Source organism: Bicyclus anynana, chromosome 15 (genome assembly GCF_947172395.1).
Source record: "Bicyclus anynana chromosome 15, ilBicAnyn1.1, whole genome shotgun sequence".
Classification (NCBI taxonomy): domain Eukaryota; kingdom Metazoa; phylum Arthropoda; class Insecta; order Lepidoptera; family Nymphalidae; genus Bicyclus; species Bicyclus anynana.
Genome location: NC_069097.1, coordinates 14852929 through 14876406, shown reverse-complemented (window position 1 = coordinate 14876406; position 23478 = coordinate 14852929). Strand labels below are relative to the sequence as shown.

Here is a 23478-nt window from a genome sequence, read left to right as displayed (position 1 = left end):
TAACTTTTTACTTCCACAGTTAAATAAAAACTTTGAAGTGGAATTTATCGTAGGTAATAATTTAAATCCACGAAGATAGATGACGTCGACATCAGTGGCGTGCACAAGGTCTTTGACTAAGGTAGGCACTGAACGCAAAAATTATACAAAATGGAAGATTCCTCCTCTAAAGCAGGTTCATAGTTAATCCTCAAGGTGTACAGTGTATTTATGCATCTATGAAGTGCACGCCACTGTTTGACATTATGAACATGTAGAACATCGGTAGAAGGGGTCATAATTTGTACAAAGGATCAGCCTGGCTATCCAAAGTGAAAGTGCAGCTAGTATTTAACTGCCTTTTACGTACTACTAGGATAAATGTTAGTCTAGCTCGAGCTTTTTATAGTATGTATTCTATTTCCAAAATATAAACAAGTAAAAAAATTGTAATGATAAAACATATGGTACAGAAATACGATTTAAAAAGAGCAACTGTTGAATTTATGGCCTACTCTACACAGTTAAACCTGCCTTCTTAACCGATGGTAGCTTTGACACTATATATCTAAGGATGGTAAGAGTCTCTACAAAAAGTCAAACTTGACGTTTCAATGTGCTTGTTATAAACGAATTTTAATTTTGATTTTGATGCGACACGATTTTTTTATACATGAAAAATATATACAAATAGACAGGCAACTTGCTGTTAAATTACAGAAGTGGGATAGAGCTAATATTTATTCTGTAACTGCACTTGTTGACATCATAACGGAATACTAAGTATGCTCATTTGGTATTAAACATGCCGACAAAAACATACTTGAACCACTTCCAAAGGTACTTTCACTTTATCCGCAGTAACCACATTAGGGGCACAGATGTACTGTAAGGGCAATCTAACTACATCGCGAAGATCTACCTATAATAGTGTCTCCTTGATTTTGATTAGAGAAGTGATAGCCCAGTGGATATGATCTCTGCCTCCGATTCCGGAGGGTGTGGGTTAGAATCCGGCCCAGGGCATGCACCTCCAACAGTTGTGTGCATTTAAAGAAATTTAATATCACGTGTCTTAAACGGTGAAGAAAAAATCATCGTCAGGAAACCTGCATACCAGAGAATTTTCTTAATTATCTGCGTGTGTCTGCCAATCCACATTGGGCCAGCGTGGTGGACTATTGGCCTAACCCCTCTCATTCTGAAAGGAGACTAGAGCTCAGCAATGAGCCGAATATGGGTTGATAATGGTAATGATGATTTCGGCTGAGCCGGTTCCTTAAAATCAAGTCAAACATTTTAAAGACGTTCTGTTTGGTCATAGTGAGGTTGGTTCTGGATCGTGGTTTTAAATCAGGGCAAAAGTAATTGTAAAAGTTACTTTTAATCAGCATAATAAAAAAATTATTTCTTACATACATATATATTATTATTACCTTGTTTTTGTGTTTTGTATATTTTATATAATATGAAGGTAGTAAGTACTTGTCCATTTATGTGATTTACATAATAAAAGTAATTTACGTAAATATTCACAATTCGCCAAGGCAGGCTTTAAAATCAAAGAAATTCCACATGGCCAAGGAACAACACTGGTTAATAGACAAAAATTTATAAAATAGTACAAAAAAATATAATGAGATAAAACAGCGTATGTGCAAAAAGCAGCCAAGTCAATGTTTAACAACTGTAGTCACACTAAAAACATATATACATTCGAATTAAGATACCCCCTCCTTTTTTTGAGGTCGGTTAAAACATCACACAGGTGAACATAATTACTAGACAACACAACATGGACACTACAAACATTACCACGTTCATCCAATGAAGCAGTATTGCAATGTTCTTATGACAAGCCAATGAAAGTACACTTATACTGAACTACATAAATAGGCACAATTAAAAGCGACATAAAATAACGTATGTGCGAATAATTAAGCTACAGTTACTGTCTAAATTAACCTGTTAGCGTGCCTAATTTAATAGCGTGCCTATGTTAATTATTGTAAATTTTAATCTCTAAATATCTCACATGTGAACACTTTATTAACGGTTGGGTTGGTGCAGTAGGCAAAAGTGCAGTTTTCGTAAAATCCGCTTTCACACAGAAGGCAATATAAAGGAAACCAGCTGGATTAAAAACGACATAAATCAATGTGCAATTCAAAAACTACACTACACAGATCATGCAAAAACACCACACATCTTCACAAACATGAACACATACGAATACATTCTATAAAAAGCAATCTCGTCGTGTCCGCCTTAAGAGTAATTTAAAATATAAGATGAAATAAAAAAAATAAAACAATGTGCAACACAACAACTACACTACACAGATCATGCGAAAACATGAAAATCTTTACAAACATGAACACTTACGAATACGTTTTTAAAAGGCAATCTCACCGTATCTGCTTTAAAGTAATCATAAAAGAGCAAGCTGAATAAAAAGCAAAATAAAACAATGTGCAACACAAAGACCACACTACACAGATCATGCTAAAACATCACACAACTTCACAAACAGGAACTTACGTCCTATAAATGGCACTACCGCAGTGTCCACCTAAGGACAAGCTAAATTAAAAGCTAAATAATACAATGTGCAACTCAACACAACAACTAAACTACACAAATGATGCAAAAACATCAAACATCTTCACACACATGAACATACGTCCTATCACGCCAGTCTCGCTGTGTCCGCCTTAAGTAATCAAAAAGGAGCAAGCTGAATTAAAAACGGAAATAAAACAATGTGCAACAAAACGACTACACTACACATATCATGCGGAAACTTCACACATCTTCACAAACATGAACATACGTCCTATCGCGCCAGTCTCGCTGTGTCCACCTTAAGTAATCAAAAAGGAGCAAGCTGAATTAAAAACGGAAATAAAACAATGTGCAACAAAACGACTACACTACACATATCATGCGGAAACTTCACACATCTTCACAAACATGAACATACGTCCTATAAAGGGCAGTCTCGCCGTGTCCGCCTTAGCGACCACACTGGGAGCTCCAAGGCAGACGATGGCAATGGCGTCGAAGTACGAGGAGTGTGGCGCGATCACGACCACAGGGGCCTCCCTCCGGTTCGACGGCACGTACTGGCGACCCAACACCCGCACCCGATGGAAACCAGCCGCTACCACCACCAAGCGGATGAGAGAGAGAATCGAGAAGCGCAGCTTGCTAGAACCAGATAGCAATGTTAGTAAGCTGTAATAAATGGATATCGGAAGATATGATGATGATGACTGGAATCTTGATTAAAACAGCCTCTTGATAATAATTAATATATTCAGAATCAGTATGACGTGTAAAGACAAAGTGATGAGTAATAAGTAATTAACATGGTGACAGTGACATGACAGTGACAGTTGTCACTTAGACAGACATTGACAATTTTGACAATAACTTTGACGTTACATAGTATAAGACAATAGACTATACTCATAACATCTCCCTTTTTCTTTTCTTTTTTAAAAGACTCATCATCAACATCGTCGCATCATCACAGTAAGCCTATGATGTCCCATTAGTCCCTTCGCAATGAAAGAGATAGACGCTTTTTTGACGTCCGTTAAAAAACTCACGTGCGAATGGTGGCTAAAGCTTACGCTTGAAAATGACGTGAGGCTCATACGCACGAGTGTTTTTTAACGGACGTTATAAAAGCGTTCAAATGCAACAAATGAATTCCCAAGAATATGTACACACGACAGCGTTTTTAAAAAAAATATCGAGCAGTGTTGCATTTTCAATTTTTGCCATTGGAAATATACCGTGAATTAAATAATTATAAACGTTATAAAAGCGTAAACGCTGGGTTTTAACATATCGCTTTTTGACATATTTTTTAACTCTCGTGCGAATGAGGCCTTATTCTTATGTAAAGCAATAAATAAAATCGAGCCAATATCACAGTAAAGATATTACAACCAGTAGTTGGACTTCATACTAGAGGTCGAAACGCGAGCTATACCTACGCACCTTGAACATGGGGTGATCGTAGGGTGAAGACAGTCGCGACTGTGCCGCGGTGACGAACGAACGCACGGTGTATTAGCAGAGTAAAGTGTATTAATAGTATTAGATTTTTTTAATTATGACCAGTAGGAAATACTGTGCCGTTTTTGGATGCATGAATTCAAAATTATCCCATCCAGAGATAACTTTTTTTAAGTTACCTGGAAACTCTGAAAGGTAAGACTTTAAAATAAATTTACTTATTAGTAGGTAGGTACATAATCTTGTATTTTTTAATGGATAAGGTATTTCCTTTTATCTCCAGAATAAAGGTAGGTATCTGGATTAGTAAATAAAGTGAATAGAGTAAAGGAAAGAAATTGACACGATTGAAATAGGTAGTTATACGCGGTTCATGAATCACGATACAGTAGGTACGATAAGCTTTTGTTTAAAACCTCGACTGCTTGTACAATGTTTTGTGTGACTGTGCTCGGATATTGCATGCAAAGTTGCCATGGAAACGAAGGATGTCACAGCATTGTAATTTTGCAGAATTCACGTACAGAGAGCATTCTGGTAACATGACGCATATCCAAACAACAAGAAGTATGCAAACATAAACAATCAGCGACACAGTACGGCTACTGCGAACCGGGCCAGTTTACTGCAAGTGACGTAAACAGTTATTACAAGCACTGTTGACGAGCAGGTAGGTATAGCTCGTGCGTATTAACTTGACATATGGCTACCAAACAAACAGTACAAACATCATACGCGCCAGGTGTCAAGATAATCAGCACGAGCTGTAGGTAAAGGTAACGTAAACACGGAGAAAGCTCCGTATAATTGTCGAGGAAAAGCAAATACATACTTCAAATCGGAATGTTTTACATACTCATATTATACACTAGTTGACGCCCGTGTCTTCGTTCGTGTGGACCATCTTAATACCATTAAAAAGTGAATAAACCTTAATAGAAAATGTATTTTTCAAGATTTTAATTTACGTATTTGTCGAAATTTTTATTACAACTACAACTACTACAAAAAAGCTGAAAAAGCCATAATAGCTCAACGGTAAGAGTGGTCGGATTAATCACCAAGGGGTGGTGGTTCGATCCCGGCCCGTTGGTCTATTGTCCCACCCACTCGTAACACAGTCTTTCCCGACTAGTTGGAGGGGAATGGGGAATATTGGTCAAATTTTAAAAAAAATCAGATATGGCAAATATTCTTTTTAAGAAAAAAAAATGAAAAATTTAGAATGAGCAGCAATTTAGCATCATACTTTCGTATTTTAGCTTTCTTGTAGTCTCTGCCTTAAACTGCGAACAAACAGACGGACATGGCGAACTATAAGGTTTACTTGTGGATTACAGAACCCTAAAAACTGTAGTGAACTTTATTTTAAAACTTACGAGTCTAAAGACGAACAATGGGGATTATGACTAAGTTTGAATATATTGATTTTTATGAAACATTTGAGTAAATAAGTTAAATATTAACAAATTAATAAATAAATAACTAAGATTACTAGATAAAATACTTAGTACTATTGCTTGGCAAGTTCGTTAACACTCCCATGATATGCGGGCGACGGGGGGAAAGACTGCGCGGGTGTGAAATGTGTGTGGTCGTGCGTGCGAGGAAGTGAGGTGCATCAGTCGTTAAAGAAAGTCCACCGAGTGGAAAATTGAACGCGGCAATCTGTGCCGTGCCATGATTATGGCGGTTCTCAAGACCGCTCTCTAGAACTAAGCTTACATAAGAGCAATTTTAGTGCTCCAACAATCTAAGATGTGTCCATTGATTGCCTTTACCGACGACCAATTACATGGAGGAGAAATTAAACGTATTTATATTTATTTTATTTCATGGAAAAATTTGAGTTAATTTAAGAGAAAAGGGGACTTCCTTCCATGCTTGTAGCATCGATATAAAACGTTAGATGGGCCCCTCCATATTAGAGTACGGACAATTTTATGTCATTACCCAAAGACGTGCACACACATCTTATCTTAGTACGTAACAAGCGCATGCTGTGAGTGGACGTGGACTTAAAAAAGTATTTACTGTATTTTCTTATTTTAATCCCTTAATTATGCCTTCGTGTTTATTTTGGAAGTGTAAAAACACAACACAACATGAATAAAGAGATATGTGTTACGAGTGATGACGTACTTAATGTGCGAAGCCAATGATAATTCCGGGACGCTTTGAAGCCCATCTAACGATCTACGATCGATGGCTTGTAGAGGAAGGCGGAGGATCGTGTGTGGTGGCGCAAAAGTTATATCCAGCAGTGGACGGATACAGGCGCCGATGATGATCAAGTAGTTGAGTTGAGTTGAGTATGCTACTTAATATACCGTAGCATTGTCACCGAGGGGTTAATATAACCTACTAGATAGCCCAGTGGATATGACCTCTGCCTCGGATTCCAGAGGGTGTGGGTTCGAATCCGGTCCGGGGTATACACCTCCAACTTTTTAGATGTGTGCATTTTAAGAAATTAAATATCACGTATCTAAACGGTGAAGGAAAAACATCGTGAGGAAACCTGCATACCAGAGAATTTTCTTAATTCTCTGCATATGTGAAGTTTGCCAATCCACATTGGCATCCTAACCTAACCTAACCTAACCCTTCTCATTCTTAGAGGTGACTCGAGCTCAGCAGTGAGCCGAATACGGGTTGATAATGAATGATAAAAAACCTACTAGAATATGAAGTAGAAAGACTCTGGGAACTCTGTAAAACTCAGACCTTGGCTGGACGTTCAAAGCTACGGGGTTTGAGGAATGAGTGAGTTTGTCCTGACTGTGTCCATGGATCGAATCCACGTCCACGCGCTTCAACTTGGCAGAAATACAATATATGAAACCCATTCAAAAAGAATTTATTTGACATTTACTGATAGAATAAATATAAATAAGAAAAAATAATGGAATAGATTGAGAGTGTGATACACCTTCGCGATTTAATAAAAGCTGCAAGTTGTCAGTTCATACTGCTATAGATATTGGAGGCTTTTGTAGGTATCAGGTTTCAATGTATAAACATAATGAGAGCCAACGCCCCGCGGTTTCACCCGTTCCTGTAAGAATATAGGAATGAAACTATAGCATATAACACTCACAAACAACGTAGCTTTGTAGTGGTAAAAGAATTTTCAAAATCAGTTCAGATTACCCCCTACAATACTACAAACTTTACCTCTTTATAATATCAGTAAAGAAGTATAGACGAACACTTCAAAATATTCAAAAAAAACAATGTCATCTATTATCTAGAATAAGAATTACACAAAGAAGAATAACATCGGTAATACAAAAGCACTTTAAAAATAGCTCAAAGACAAGATAGTAATCACAGGCGATAATGACAAAACGAACTCGGAACCGATATTGCTTTGTTCGGCTTTATCTTGGACAATTATAGACTGACGATCGAGAATAATGAGTAATTCACTTTGTTTCATTCCCTACTTGATGAAATGATTCGATCATAACTATCAGTAGGTACTGGACAAATTACTTTCAATGATGACAGTGTACTTCACATACAAAAGTCTTCATTACGGTATAAATAGTACTAGCGGACGCTCGCGACTTCGTCCGCGTGGAAATGGATGTAAACTTTCAACCCCTATTTAACCTCCTTCTATTTATATGTTCGCATGTGTTATGTATAATAAATAATCCACTAACCATTTTACAAAACTGTAACTCAAAACATAAACTATTTTATGTTTTATCTAAATTAAAAAAAATTCAACCACCAAAAATCTTGATTTTACTTTTAATATTTTTCTGGTAGTACCTACACATACCAATTTTCACAAATATAAAAATGACTTCCCACACAAACTTTCACTGCCCTGTTTCACCCCCATTCACAATTTTCGTAACTAACAAATAATTGAATTAAAATTAATAATAAAAATTAAAAGTAACAAATACCCTTGGAGTCGCAGTGCCAAAAAATTTTACCGAATAATTTCACCGCGGCTAGTTGCCTGGACTGCCTGGACTGGACAGAAGGGCTGGCTCATTTTTTGCGCAAAGGATCAGCCTGGCTGTCCAGCGCGGAAATGCAGCCAGTATTCTTGCCACTATTCCACGTGGGCATGATTTGTATAGTTATTATTAGGATAAGTTAGCTTAAGTTCCATATTGTATTCTTTCTCAATAAAAAAAAAAAAAAAAAACAAATATTAAATTATCGTGCCAAGTTTCATTTAAATTCATTTAGTAGTTTCAGCGTGATGCCCGGTCAACATTAAATACGGACAGACAGATCGACAGCCAAAAAATTAAATATATATATTAATAAAATTGGCTTCAATATTATATGTACAATGCCTTCCAATAAAAATTTTCAAAATATCTTCAATGTACAGAATTTAACCTGCAGTTTTATTATAAGTATATATGCAATATATTGTAGGTGCAGACATATTTGAGCCATTCGTAGACAACTGAAAATTAAAAAAAAACCCAGACACACTAATCAATTTAGCTATAATAACGATGGCAGAACTTGATTCCATCAAAATAGAAAATTACCGATATCTTCGACTTATCGAATCTTCAAATCAAAAATATTAATTACTTTTATTCAGTTACTGCTTTTGTTCATCATCATCATCATCATCATATCAGCCGATGGACGTCCACTGCAGGACATATGCCTTTTGTAGGGACTTCCAAACATCACGATACTGAGCCACCTGCATCCAGCGAATCCCTGCGACTCGCTTGATGTCGTCAGTCCACCTGGGGGGTCAACCAACACTGCGCTTTCTAGTGCGGGGTCGCCATTCCAGCACTTGACAGACAACGTCCATCGGCTCTTCGAACTATGTGCCCCGCCCATTGCCACTTCAGCTTCGCAACTCGCTGAGCTATGTCGGCTTTTGTTAATTTTGAATAATATAACTACGTTATATTATTCAAAATTAACAAAAGCCGACATATAACTACGTTATATACGTTATATACGTTATATACGTTATATACGTTATATAGCCGACGTATAACTACGTTCCACCACGAGTCGATCACGTTGGCTTTCAAACTTTTTATCATTCGTTTCGACAGCTACACAACACGTTAACCTTTTTCTTTTTACATCGGGAATTAAAAATGTAAGCATCTAGCTAGAATACAAATTATAAAATAAATTGAGTTTTTAAATAAGTAGGTATCTTATTTTAATAAGTTAACAGCTAGTAAAATACATGTAGAATAATAGACTTTAGACGGCTGCGTGGCGCAGTGGATAGTGGTCCTGCTTTCTGCATCCACGGACGTGGGTTCGATTGGCACAGGAAAATATTTGTGTTAAAAAGCATGGGTGTTTTCCAGTGTCTGGTATGCAGTAAAAGCTACTTATTCGCGCTTACACTATTCGCGGATTAATAAATTGCGACCCCAATTCCTTTATTCGTGGATCTAACTGACGAAAATGGCGTGAAATCTGAAAATTTTAACTTACTAAATATGTGGTACGGACGGTAGGAGCATGGGCTGACGAACCTTTAGACTTCCGAAAACGAGATATGTCTGCTCTCGGTATACAAGTAAAATGAGTAAACCGTAATTAGGAATGGATCTATTCTCAGTCACTCAGCGGGCGATGGAGCGAGCTGTGCTTGGAGTTTCTCAGCGTGATCGAATCAGAAATGAGGAGATCCGCAGACGTACCAAAGACACTGACATAGCTCAGCGAGTCGCGAAGCTGAAGTGGAAATGGGCAGAGCATATAGTTCGGAGAGCCGATGGACGTCGGGATCCCAGAGTGCAGTGTTTTTCGACCCTCCACTGGTACACCGAGGACATTAAGCGGGTTGCAGGAAGCCGCTAGATGCAGGCGGCTCGAGACCATTGTGTTTGAAGTATTTGCAAGAGGTCTATGTCCAGCAGTGGACGTCCATCGGCTGTTAATGATGATGATGGATAACTTTAGCAATCTTACACATAGAAGAAGAAGAAGAAATACTTTATTGCACATTAAATACAAAACAACATTTAAAAAAAAACCTAAAATTAACCAAGCAAAGGCGGCCTTATTGCTATAAGCAATCCCTGACAGGCAACCCCTGATGACAGGACTTGTGTAGAAATACACATTCATAGTTACTTGATAGGCCAAGATAACACAATTTATTTGTTTACAATAGCTAAAGATAATACGGAAAAACAAACAGTTTTCCGTAAACTAGTATACTCTCGACCTCGAAACTAGATATCTGGTGCTAAGCGAACCAGCCTTACAGCCTTACGAAGCAATTTATACTGTATTTATATAGCTTTAAAACTCATGTTCCAATGATTAATAGTAAGATCAAGTTTTGACTGTAATTGTTAAGGCAAAATAAAGCCGGTCATGTTTTAGTGCAATTATCTTTAGCGTTTACATGAATTATTTTAAATCTTTAATCATTACAAATTACTCTACAAAGTTTTCGTATAGCGTCGCATGTTTCAAATTACATGCTCCTATATGTACGGAAGATGCATGGACTGAGAAACTTCAGCCTTTATATTATAAATAGAAGACGCTGTGTGTGTGTGTCGGTTTGACCCGCGTGGTTCCCGTTCCTGTATGAATACGGGGAATATATAGCCTATAGCTTTCCTCGATAAATGGTCTCTAATCTAACACTGAAATAATTATTCAAATCGGACCAATAGTTCCTGAGATTAGCGCGTTCAAGCAAAGAAATCTCATTCATTCATTCATTTCACTGGAGGATAGTGAAGCTTCCCAACTGTGAAAGTATTTTTTAAATCGGTTCAGTAGCTTCAGAGCAAACAAACAAACAATTAAATCTCTCCTCTTTATAATATTAGTATAGATGACTAAGATAAGGTAAATGGTAATCACAGGTTCTTGCTCTAGATTAAAACAAATTGTCTGTCAAAGAAACAATTGAACCTCTATTTATCTCTATGTCTGTTAAGGCAAATCCCCAGAACTTTGGAAAAAAACACGTTTTAACCTTTTGAAACATGAGTTTTTCCCAAAGTTCTAAGATTACGATAATCTTGGAAAACATATCATTGTGTTCCAAAAACTTGACTCCACAGACTACAATGCACTTTGGGTGGCTGAAGACATGATCTAGTGAAATTCAAAGCCAAAGATGGATGAGGTCCCGACCCTCATATGTGAGGAACACGACTTAAAGAGATGGTAGAAAAACAAGACACCGTTGGATTTTATACTATTAAATGTACAAGCGGGATCTAGATAAATACAAATCCGCGTCGGAAACGTCGTTCGTGATTCATCTTCCGTTGCGTTTCAACATCTATGTTCAATGTCTTGATTGGACGCGCTTCGCTCTACAAAGCTTTACCTTGACGACGTGTGAATACTAAGTAATATAATTTATATAAAAATAAACTTTTTACTTCTATTTGAGGTAATATTGACCTTGACATTACGGTTAAAGTAACTTATTTAACTTATTACTTTTATTTATTACGATCGATAATAAAGTAACACGGCACGCATGCTGATAGCGTGCATCGGGCCTGCGAATGTCAACCACAAGTACTATATTATATTCAAAGCCTCGATAGTCAGGCTCAAATCCGAGAAGTCTAGTGGCCGGCTATTGGAAAAATGTATGTACAGTAACGACGTTGCGTTTATTTGCTGTACCTACTAAGTTCAGCATCATCATTATCATGATATCAGCTGATATCGATTCGATCACTGATTCTGATTCGATCACTGATTCTGATTGGATCACTGATTCTGATTCGATCACTGATTCTGATTCGATCACTGATTCTGATTCGATCACGCTAAGAGACTCCTAACAAAGCTCATATTATATTCATACTGTGTTTGTGTTGTCCTGAATCAGATAGTGCCGGACTATTATCCGCTGAAAAGGTCCCTCTTGACTCCAAGGCCTTGATGTTCTTGGACTTTCGGCCCACCAACACAACACCCTTCTATGTATCACCGTTTTTTTTTATTCTACACAACTTAACCTTTGACTATAATCTCACCTGATGGTAAGTGATGATGCAATCTAATATAGAAGTGGGCTAACTTCGAAGGAGTAGGATGACAAAACCCCCCATTGCAGTAACTACACGACATCGTACCCGTAAATCGTTTAGCGGTACGTCTTTACCGGTAGGGTGGTAAGTAGACACGGGCGAATTTTCCCACCAGCCAGACCTAGACCAATTAAGATAATCTCAATCGGCCCAGCCGGGGATCGAACTTGTTAGAAATTGGTATCACCAAAATAAACACTCTCACTAAATTATGTATCCTCCGAGTATATATAATCTATGCTTAAGTCTATTGTCAATCTTCATTCTTTCTGCTTCTTCCGGTGTCCGCCATTGTAAGTTGTAACTTGTAACCAGTGTGTGAGTAATAAAGATCCGTAATTAAATCCAGTAAAGCCGTTTCTTTTTAATAGGTTATGGGCACAGTAAGCCCGAAATTAATATTAAAGTAAAACGTATAAAGTAATTGAATACAAATTAACAGTGATGGCTAGTTCGAGTTCCAGTTCATTCCTGACTAGCGTGCCCAAGCTGAAGGGACGCGAGAATTATCACGAATGGGCGTTTGCAGCGGAGAATCTTCTTGTTCTGGAGAGCATGGATAAGTGCATTAAAGAAGAGAGTCCAGAATTAGTAGCCGCAGAAGATGCAAAAGCGAAAGCTAAGTTAATTTTAACAATAGATCCATCTTTATATGTCCATATTAAGGACGCTTCCAGCACAAGGCACCTATGGATGAAGCTGAAAACCATGTTTGACGATTCAGGATTTTCAAGAAGAATAACATTATTACGGAATTTAATTTCTATACGCCTGGATGACTCTAATTCAATGACAAATTACATTACAAAAATAATGGAAACAGCTCAGAAATTGTCCGGAACCGGTTTTACTGTTAACGAAGAGTGGATAGGATGTTTGATGTTGGCAGGGCTACCTGAAAAATACTTTCCCATGATAATGGCGATAGAACATTCTGGAATCACCATTAGTGCCGATGTCATTAAAACCAAGTTAATCGACATAGACAATGAAAGTAGCGTGGCCGGAAGTGCATTCTATAATAAAAATATAGGACAACATGGCCGACAACATAATAAAAAATTTGTCAGACAAGGCAATGAAATGTCAAACCGTCATGGCGCCGGAGATGCCGGATTATCTATGAAATCCGATAAAAGTAATATCATTTGCTTTCGGTGTAAATCGCCTGGACATTATAAATCACAGTGCAGGAAACTACCAATAAAGAAAACGAACGCGTTTTCCGCAGTGTTTTTAAATGGGAACTACAGTAAATATGATTATTATTTAGACAGCGGTGCGAGTACGCATATGACCACGGATGTAAACATCGTGCAGAATGAGTGTTTTACACCTAGCACAAAAGAGATAATTACAGCAAATCAAAGTATTATGCCAGTGTTGTGTTCGGGTGACGTTGCAATAGTTACTTTGACTCCACAATGTAAATATGAAGTGATTTTAAAAGACGTTCTATGTGTACCTAACCTCACTACGAACTTAATATCAGTAAGTCAACTTATCAAAAATGGCAACAGAGTGGATTTCAAAGAAAAGTGCTGCTATATTTACAACAAACTCAATAATTTGGTGGCCATAGCAAATGAGATAGATGGTGTATACAAGTTAGCCATAGAACATAAACAATGTTTGTTTACATCAACTCCAGCAGTCAGTAGTCAAGTTTGGCATAGGAGACTGGGTCACTTGAATATAAACGATCTGAACAAAATGAAAGACGGAGCAGTGACAGGAACAAGGAGCAGTGCATCTTTAAATATCATTCATGCAGATGTGTGTGGGCCGATGGAGACCATCTCGATTGGTGGAGCAAGGTATTTCCTAATTTTTGTTGATGATTATACTCGTATGGTTCATATTTATTTCCTTAAAGCGAAAAGTGAGTCATTTAAATATTTTAAAGAATATAAGGCGATGGTAGAAAACCAACAAAACCAAAAAATTAAAATTTTTAGAACGGATAATGGCTTAGAGTTTTGTAGCAATGAATTTGAGAACTATTTGAAGCAGGCCGGCATTCTTCATCAGAAGACTAATGCATATACTCCTGAGCAAAATGGTTTAAGTGAACGTATTAACAGAACCATTGTTGAGAGGGCTCGCTGTTTATTATTTGATGCAGGTCTAGATAAGAAGTTTTGGGCAGAGGCAGCCAATACTGCCGTCTATCTTAGAAACAGGTCAGTTGCATCAGGCTTAAATAATAAAACACCATATGAGCTATGGACAAATACAAAACCAGATTTAAGTCATGTAAGAATATTTGGCAGCCAGGTGATGGTTCACGTGCCAAAAGAGAAGCGGCTAAAGTGGGATACCAAGTCCAAAAAGCAAATTTTAGTTGGATTTGCTGATAATGTCAAAGGTTACCGGGTGTATGATCCTAGTAAAAGATGTATTACTACGAGTCGAGATGTAATTATTCATGAGAATATAGAAAATCAGCAGGACTCATATGTACCAGTTTCAGTTGGGGATATTATCCAAACAGAAGAGTCGAGCAGTGATGTTAAGAGTATAGACATAGAAATTAAGAAGGAATCTACGTTGAATCCAGATCTTAATATTTCTTCGGAGTCAGAATATCTTAACGCTATGACTGATTTGGATACCACCTTAGAGCAATCTCAGAAGCTTGATGAGCAAGCAGAAGATAAAGGCCCTGAAGTTGAAAAGCGTACAAGAAAAATACCAGAGCGCTACGGTTATACAAACCTAGCTACCACATCACCTCCAGTTATGAGTTGTGATCCCATTAGTGTTCAGGAGGCTTTAAAAGGACCTGACAGAGACTATTGGATTGATGCAATGAAGGAGGAGTTACAGGCATTCGAGGAAAATGATGCATGGGTCCCCGTGGACTCATTACCCAGTGATAAAACCTTAGTGAAGTGTAAATGGGTGTTTAAAAGAAAAGTTGATAGTGATAACAGTGTGCGTTACAGGGCACGTTTAGTGGCTAAAGGCTTCACACAGAGGCCAGGTATTGATTATGATGAAACTTTTTCACCAGTGGTAAGACACTCTACCCTGAAATTGTTATTTGCTTTATCTGTACAATTAAGTTTAGAAATCACTCATTTAGATGTGAAAACAGCTTTCTTAAATGGTTATCTCAAAGAGGATATCTATATGGTTCAACCAAACATAAATTGTGATATTGATAAAAAAGTAAATATTGTAAAATTAAATAAAGCAATTTATGGGTTAAAGCAGTCCTCTAGAGCCTGGTATGAGAGAGTAGAGCAATGTTTATGTGAATTGGGGTTTAAAAAGAGTAATTTAGAGCCATGTGTTTTCACAAAAATGAATGATAAATGTAAAATTATTATTGCATTGTATGTGGATGATTTTTTTGTTTATTCTAATAACAAACAAGAGACTGATAATTTAATTTCTGTATTGTGTTCTAACTTTAAGATTAAAAATTTAGGACAGGTTCAGCAATGCTTAGGCATGAGAGTTAAAATTGATAAAAATTCTAATTCTATTACCTTAGACCAAGAGCTATATGTTGAGCAGTTGTTAGAGAGATTTAACATGATTAACTGTAAAGATGCTAGTACTCCGATGGAATGTAAGTTAAATATCAATAAATCAGAAAGTTTTGATAGTAATATTCCATTTCAACAGTTAATAGGTAGTCTCATGTACTTGTCAGTTCTTACAAGACCTGACATAACTTATTGTATCAGTTTTCTCAGTCAATTTAATAAGTGTTATACTAGTGTTCATTGGAATTATGCAAAGAGAGTACTAAGATATTTAAAGAAAACTAAAAATTATTGTTTAAAATATGTTAAGGAAAAAGCTGATCTTGTAGGATTTGTTGATGCTGATTGGGCTAGTAATGTCATAGACCGCAAATCCTATACTGGCTATTGTTTTGTGATGTCAGGCTCGGCTATTTCCTGGGAGTGTAAGAAACAAAAGACTGTTGCTTTATCAAGTATGGAGGCTGAATATATGTCTATAGCAGAGGCATGCAAAGAGGCTATGTATTTAAGATCTTTGTTGTATGAATTAACTGGAAATTCAAGTTTTGTAATTTTATATAATGATAGCCAGAGTGCTCAGAAGTTGGTGGCAAATAATCATTCATATCATAGAAAAAGTAAACATATTGATATTAAATATCATTTCATTAAGAATGCAGTTTGTGAAAAAATTATAAAATTGGAATATTTGCCAACAACAGCCATGCCTGCTGATTTTCTTACAAAGGCTTTAAGTATAGATAAACACTATAAATGTATGGGGGGTTTAGGACTATGTCAGATTTGAATTTGTTTAATTATGAGTTTAGTTTATTTGCTGAAGTTGGGGTGTTAGAAATTGGTATCACCAAAATAAACACTCTCACTAAATTATGTATCCTCCGAGTATATATAATCTATGCTTAAGTCTATTGTCAATCTTCATTCTTTCTGCTTCTTCCGGTGTCCGCCATTGTAAGTTGTAACTTGTAACCAGTGTGTGAGTAATAAAGATCCGTAATTAAATCCAGTAAAGCCGTTTCTTTTTAATAGAACTCAAGGCCTCCGTCTTGTAAATCCGCTACTCATACCACTGCGCTATCGAGGCCATTAAAACCGTGCTATTTCTTTCGTCTCTTTGCACTTTATGATTCCTTTCAAGTAAAATTAAAAATGAAATACCCGTGATACACAGATGGATTTTATACTATAGAATGAACAAGCGGGGTCTAGCAAAATATAAGTCTGCTGGTATAGCTGCGTGAATTCAGCTCTACATTATCGGCTGTTGGCCTTCGATCTAGCGGCACCGGTAAAATTAGAGGCACGCTAACTATCGCTCGTTGACATGGAAGATGTTCTAGACATCTGGCCTATCCAGATTCAAATCAAAGCAAACCAATTACGTTTATTTCAAAGCATCAGATTGAAGGTTAATAGCCAGACTTTCGTGATTTTATAAAAGCTATAAGTTAGTTTACGGCCTCCGTGGCGCAGAGGTATGCGCAGTGGATTTACAAGACGGAGGTCCGATCCCCGCTGGACCGATTGAAGCGTTCTTAACACGTTCGCTGCGGTACGAGGTCAATTGACCTCGCTCGCTCGTCAATAGCTCAGTGATTCCCAAAGTAGTCTATATCGACCCCTAGGGGTCTATGACCACCTGCAAGGGTCTACGTCAGAGAAAAAAAGTTTGGGGGTCCATGAAATGAAAATGGGGGTCCGCGATAGTGGATATCAACACATACACTGATAGTACCTATATACCTATTTATCATACTTTCTTAAATATCTTTATTATTAAAGCATCAGGTTAATCCTTCTCACTAAAAATATTGACTTATTGCTTATGTTATTTTATTTATAGTTTATGTTATGTTTATTTAATGTTACGTATATTATACATAACAGATACAAAATTTGATTTTGAGTAGTTTTAATTTAAATTCAAATAATAAATGCATAAATTAACATTTGTTTTTATTTTAAGTTTTTACACTAAACTTCACTACAGTTAGAAATTTACAGGAAATCAATATCAGGTGATTTACTGGAAATCAAGAGAGCCGTGATAGCCCAGTGGATATGACCTCTGCCTCCGATTCCGGAGGGTGTGGGTTCGAGTCCGGTCCCGGGCATGCACTTCCAACTTTTCAGTTGTGTGCATTTTAAGAAATTAAATATCACGTATCTCAAACGGTGAAGGAAAAACATCGTCAGGAAACATACATACCAGAGAATTTTCTTAACTCACTGCGTGTGTGAAGTCTGCCAATCCGCATTGGGCCAGCGTGGTGGACTATTGGCCTAACCCCTCTCATTCTGAGAGGAGACTCGAGCTGAGCCGAATATGAGTTGATAATGATAAATATCAGGTAAGTAGGGGAACCCAACACGGAAAAACAGGGCAAGGTCTACGACCCAAAAAAGTTTGGGGAACTTTGGTCTAGCTGGTGGGAGGCTTTGGCCGTGATTACCACCCTACCAGCAGAAACGTACCGCCAAGCGATTTAACATTTCATTACGATATCGCGTAAAGGAGTTTTTGCATCCTCCCCCTCCTAACCTTCAATAGTTTTATTTACACGTTAAACTTCTACGAACGCACGTGCGGGCAAGGTTTTCCACTACTTACCAATTAACGTGATAATTAAAATTAACAAGTTCATAAAACCACAGTAGTTTGCATCATCAATACCATATATAAATAAAATTGAAAAGTATGTATGTCTGTGATGTCTAAATGAATGTGTTTCTTCAAGTGCTTATAGCTATTTACACGGTATTTTTTTTTATTCTTTACAAGTTAGCCCTTGACTACAATCTCACTGGTAAGCGATGATGCAATCTAAGATGGAAGCGGGCTAACTTGTTAGGAGGAGGATGAAATCCACACCCCTTTCGGTTTCTACACGACGTCGTACCGGAACGCTAAATCCCTTGGTGGTACGTCTTTGTCGGTAGGGTGTTAACTAGCCCTCCCACTAGCAAAACATAATCAAGCTTTTTAAAAAAAATGTTAGTCTCTCTGTCGGATTGAATCTGTCATGGCTCTGGAGTGGCGGAACCTATTTTTCTGGGACTTTCACTAGAGATACAGGAGGTTATTGAGCATATAGGCTAGTTTCTATCCCAAAATATCCATGGTTCCCGCGGGGTTTCACGAAAAACTGAATTTAACACGGACGAAGTCCGTTCACCAATTTATAATTAATAATTATAATAAATCTGTAGAGAGATTAATTCTGTACATGAAATATATTTCCAAAATAACTATCAGGGGTTGATTAGTGATCGATACTGATGCTAAAAAGGCAATCAGTAAAATTTTTGTCTGTATGTAATAGAAATAAAAACTACTTGACGGATTTTAACGAAATTGGTACAGTTATTCTTCATACTCCTGGGCAGGTTATAGTATACATTTCATCACGTTACGATCAATAGAAGCAGAGCAGTGAAGCGAAATGTTGGGAAAACGGGAGAAGTTACTACATTTTTACAGCGATACTACTGTAAGGGCTGGATTAAAGAGGTCTAAGGGCCGGACGAAATCGCGGGCGTCCGCTAGTTTAAAATAAAATCATAAAGATTGGAAATCTCTGGATCTACTGAACCAATTTTGAAACTTTTTTTACTAATAGTAATCCACTGTTTATGATTGTCATAGGCCATATTTTATAAACATATTCCCACAGTAACGGGAATTACCCGGGTGAAACCGCGGGGTGTCGGCGTTTTAATAATATTAGTATGGATTTGGATTTAGTCCAGCGAATTAACAGCGGTTTGCTTAGTTACCCAAATGTAAAATCGTTGGATTAAGTTAAACTGCCTCAATAGAGCCTCAATAGCTCAACGGTAAGAGCGGACGGACTCACCACCGAAGGGTGGTGGTTCGATCCCCGCCCCGTTGGCCTATTGTCGTACCCACTCCTAATACAGTCTTTCCCGACTAGTTGGAGGGGAATGGGAATATTGGTCATATTTAAAATATGGCAAATATTTAAAAAAAAAAAAAACTGTAGCTTTGCGGTTTGGTTTGAGCAAGTAGGTATAGGTAATGCACGTCGAGCGAAAGGAGAACTGTATCACGCCTACAATACTGCTTTGCAGGTAATGACGCATACTTCTGCACTGCCATTTCATACGTTTTATAAGTTCCTGGAAAGTCGGAACAGTGGAGTAGTCGACATTATAAAACTTTTATGTTTAAAAAGATGTTTTAAAGACGATAGATAAGTAATATCAAGACATATTTTATTGCTATCTCTACTGTATACGTATTATATTAAAACTAAGTCCTCCACCACGTCTCACTGTCTGTCTGTATGTTTGCGATAAACTCAAGGACTTCTGAATGGATTTTAATACGATTATAACAAATAGACAGAGTGATTTATAGAAGATTTAGAATAGTACAGAAAGAATGTATTTAACAGCAAAACACATAATTACAGAATTACTTGAAAGTAATACATTTACTTACTTCTTAAAATTATTTAAGAAATTTTTGGTGTGAAATAAATTAGATCGTTTAAGTAAATAATATACTAATATAACTTATCAAGGTTTGTGAAATATGGCGATTATAATAATTGTTGGAAGTGACGAGGAAAAAACCACATTTGAGCTTTCATCGAATGCTGCCTAATCCCTTCGAGTTATAACAAAACAATATATGGTGGGATATTCCTCTTTAATATAACCTATCTATCTTTTACGAATAGCTTGCTAAGTATACTTATTATATTTTCTAAAAACTGGTCACGAATAATGAAAGTTCACAAGCAAACAAAGTCGCGAGCATCCGATAATTAAATATTAAATAATTTTTACTTCCCGCGTCTCCACAGACTCTATGTTCCGGTTTTCAAGGCTTACTAACCTACATAGTACTAAATAGTAAGTATATTTTAAACTAACAATGCCCTGCAACTGGCTTTTGTTAGCCTCGCATTCGTAACGTACAGCGACTATTGTGTTTGCGAAGCAGGAAAGCTATGAAATGTACAAAAACTTGGACGGAAATTCAACTTACAGTCTACAGTCTACCGTATTTAAATATAAATAAATATTTTTTCTCAAACATGCTTGAAAATTTGAGCATTATTTTGACAATCATCTTCGAGATAAATCGAACTTGCTTTACTAGTCGAGCTGCGGCCGGAAATTTGTGTCAAAATCCATTTTGTCGTGTTTAGCGGTCAAATAAATTACTATGAAAAATCATATTTGTCGTGATTTAAAAATAGAACGATCTTCTACTTCGCAACATGGCGACCAAAGAGGTAATTTATCAAAGGTTTAATTTAAATTTCGAACTGGCTTGCACATAGATAGCTGTTTAGTGAAAAAAATACTTTGGCGCGTAATAAACTATTGTTGTTAGTTGTTCGTCAACTTCGTCATTGGTTTTAAAATAGTAAAAAAGTATTACACGTAAAATTAACAAAATTAAAATTTACATCCTATCACCATTATCGACTTACCATCAAAACTTTGAAATTCAGAATCACGCCGAAGACACTAGTATACAACAAACTTCAACTTTGTCAGAATTATCTCAAACCTACATAATTCCCGGAAAATTCACATTAAAAGAGCCTCAATAGCTCAATGGCAAGAGCAGTCGGACTCATCATCGAGGGGTGGTGGTTCGATCCCCGCCCCGTTGATCTATTGTCGTACCCACTTATGCAGTCATATACACAATACAGTCTTTCCCGACCAGTTGGAGGGGAATGAGAATATTGGTCAAAAAGATATTGCAAATTTTTTTTTTAATTTTTAACAAAAAAAAAATTCCGTCACACGTTCGTCCCTCAATGCCTCTCTTGCCGGCCGCTGCAGTAATGTACTATTTCTGTGAAAAATCTCCTGCAACTGTACTGTGTGAATCAACTGTAACTATTAAGTATGTTTGTCTGATAAATATATACGTACAGTAGAATTTTCTGATTTCACGGCAGTAATAAAAAAAGTAAAAAGAAAACACGTCTCCAATCATAGGTACCTATATGTCTGGCAGTGACCCATGGCATTGAAATTACATTAACATAGACATTTAAAAGGTCAAAAAAGTGCAATATTTTTTGCACTTTTTTGGCCTTTTATCAATGCTTTATGTAAAAATATAATAACGGATAACATATATATATTTAATACATTATTATAAATCAAAATACATAATATTTTGCAACAAAAGATAAATTGAGAAATAATAACAATTTATTCTGGCTTTTGTAAAGAGTCCTAAATAATAAAGACAAAAAAAAAATACAAATATAAGAAAACTAATGCGATAACACTACGGAACTACGGACTACGGAACCCTAAAATTGCCTCTAATACACCAAATATAAGTCCGCAAATAACTTAAATAAACTACCCTCAAAGTCAAAATAGTTACCTCCTCCACCCGGTCATGGGTTTCTCCCTCAGGTCGTCCTCAGTGAGTCTATGGAGCCCTATGCACGCCAGGAACCACGCGGTGACTATCAGGAAACATATCACTATGACCCGAAAGGGTAATAGGATCACGGTGAAGATGGCAGTCTGCAACAAAAGTACATCATCAGGCTAATTGGGAACTGTGGCTTGCATAAGGTTTTTGAACAGGGTAAGCTTAATGGGGGCATGCTTTGATCGTTGACCATACAGCCCGAGATTTACGATATTTTTTTGAAGACTTATTTTTGTTTTGTTTGTTCGTTATCGTGTTTGTTAAGCTTGTTGGTAACAGAAAAAAAATAATAGTTTTAAATGTTACTTCGCCGCTTTGGTACATCGGCGAACATTTTTTCCCTAAAAAAGTAATAAATAATGTATTTTTCTCCAAGAAACATACTTTGGAGGTAAGGTTGTCTGGAGGAGATCGCTTTTAGCGATAAGACCGCCTTTGCGCATCTTACTTTTCTGTTGTATTTTTTTTTTCTTATTATTTGTGTCTTTATTTTTTTGTGTGCAATAAAGATTTAAAATAAATAATACTTTTATGGAGCCAATTATTTAGCCAGATCATTATTTATACATCATATTATCATCTCCATATACTTTTATATGGGGGTATACCTGGGTCCCTTGGACCTACGTTGTATGGGCCGGTGGGTATTCCCCTTTCAGTTGCAACTCTCAGCCCGGAGGTGGGAAGTTAGCGGTGTTTCATTCTTGCCTCGGAGAGCACGTTAAGTTGATCACGGTCATTATAATTAACATCTGATCATGATAGCAGCGTGGTGGGTCTAAGCTCCATATCCCTTCTTCTATAAGGAGGGAGACCTGTCCCTGTAGTAGGCCGTTAAAACAGGCTGATAATTATAAAACACAAATTGCATAACATTGTCAAACAAAACTCCTTAGACATTCCAGGTTTATTATGAATCCTTATTTGGGGTTAAATGCGTTGTTTGATCGGATCCGTTTGACAAACAAATTAATTTCATTATAATTATCAAACTGACAGTTTTCCTAGGGGATTGGCGTTTATCTGACGTATATGTCATTAAATAGAGCTGTCAAACGGATCTGATTAAATTACACAGTTAAGGTCGTAGCTCATTAAAGCCACCTGGGACCCGACCCGCGCCTCGTCGCTAGGTATCCACTTGTCGTCGACAAGTGGGTCGTCACCAGTGAACAACGAATTTCCGACTAGTCTACCAGTGTTTTAGCCCTAGGTATGCACGTGTCACATCTAGATGCCATCGTGTGGTACACGTCGCGAGCGAAGTAATCTGTGTGCCTAGTGGGAGTTTTCAATATTTTCATACTGTTACTATCACGTTGACGTAAACGCAAATTTATATGGAATTGAAAAGGTTGTGCAGTAGTGCCACTAGATGGCGCTGTTTCAATTTCTTAGAAATTCGCGTTTACGTTACGTGACAGTAACAGTATCAAACAGCCACTAGGCCCTCAGGTGATGGTACGGAGTTGATATAGTG

At 37.0% G+C, this 23478-nt stretch overlaps 1 protein-coding gene across 2 annotated transcripts in view; it reads right to left on the bottom strand.

Moving 5' to 3' along the window:
- LOC112046784 (lysophosphatidylcholine acyltransferase) overlaps positions 1 to 23478 on the bottom strand; it is a 52037-nt gene that overhangs the window by 19319 nt on the left and 9240 nt on the right. The window contains exons 2-3 of one of the 2 annotated variants that reach the window (XM_052885703.1): positions 21945 to 22090; positions 2963 to 3189 (exon numbers count right to left, since the gene is read on the bottom strand). In XM_052885703.1, the coding sequence (XP_052741663.1) occupies positions 2963 to 3189; positions 21945 to 22090 (373 nt within the window). The remainder of the gene's footprint in view (positions 1 to 2962; positions 3190 to 21944; positions 22091 to 23478) is intronic. The other variant, XM_052885704.1, reaches the window with a different exon arrangement.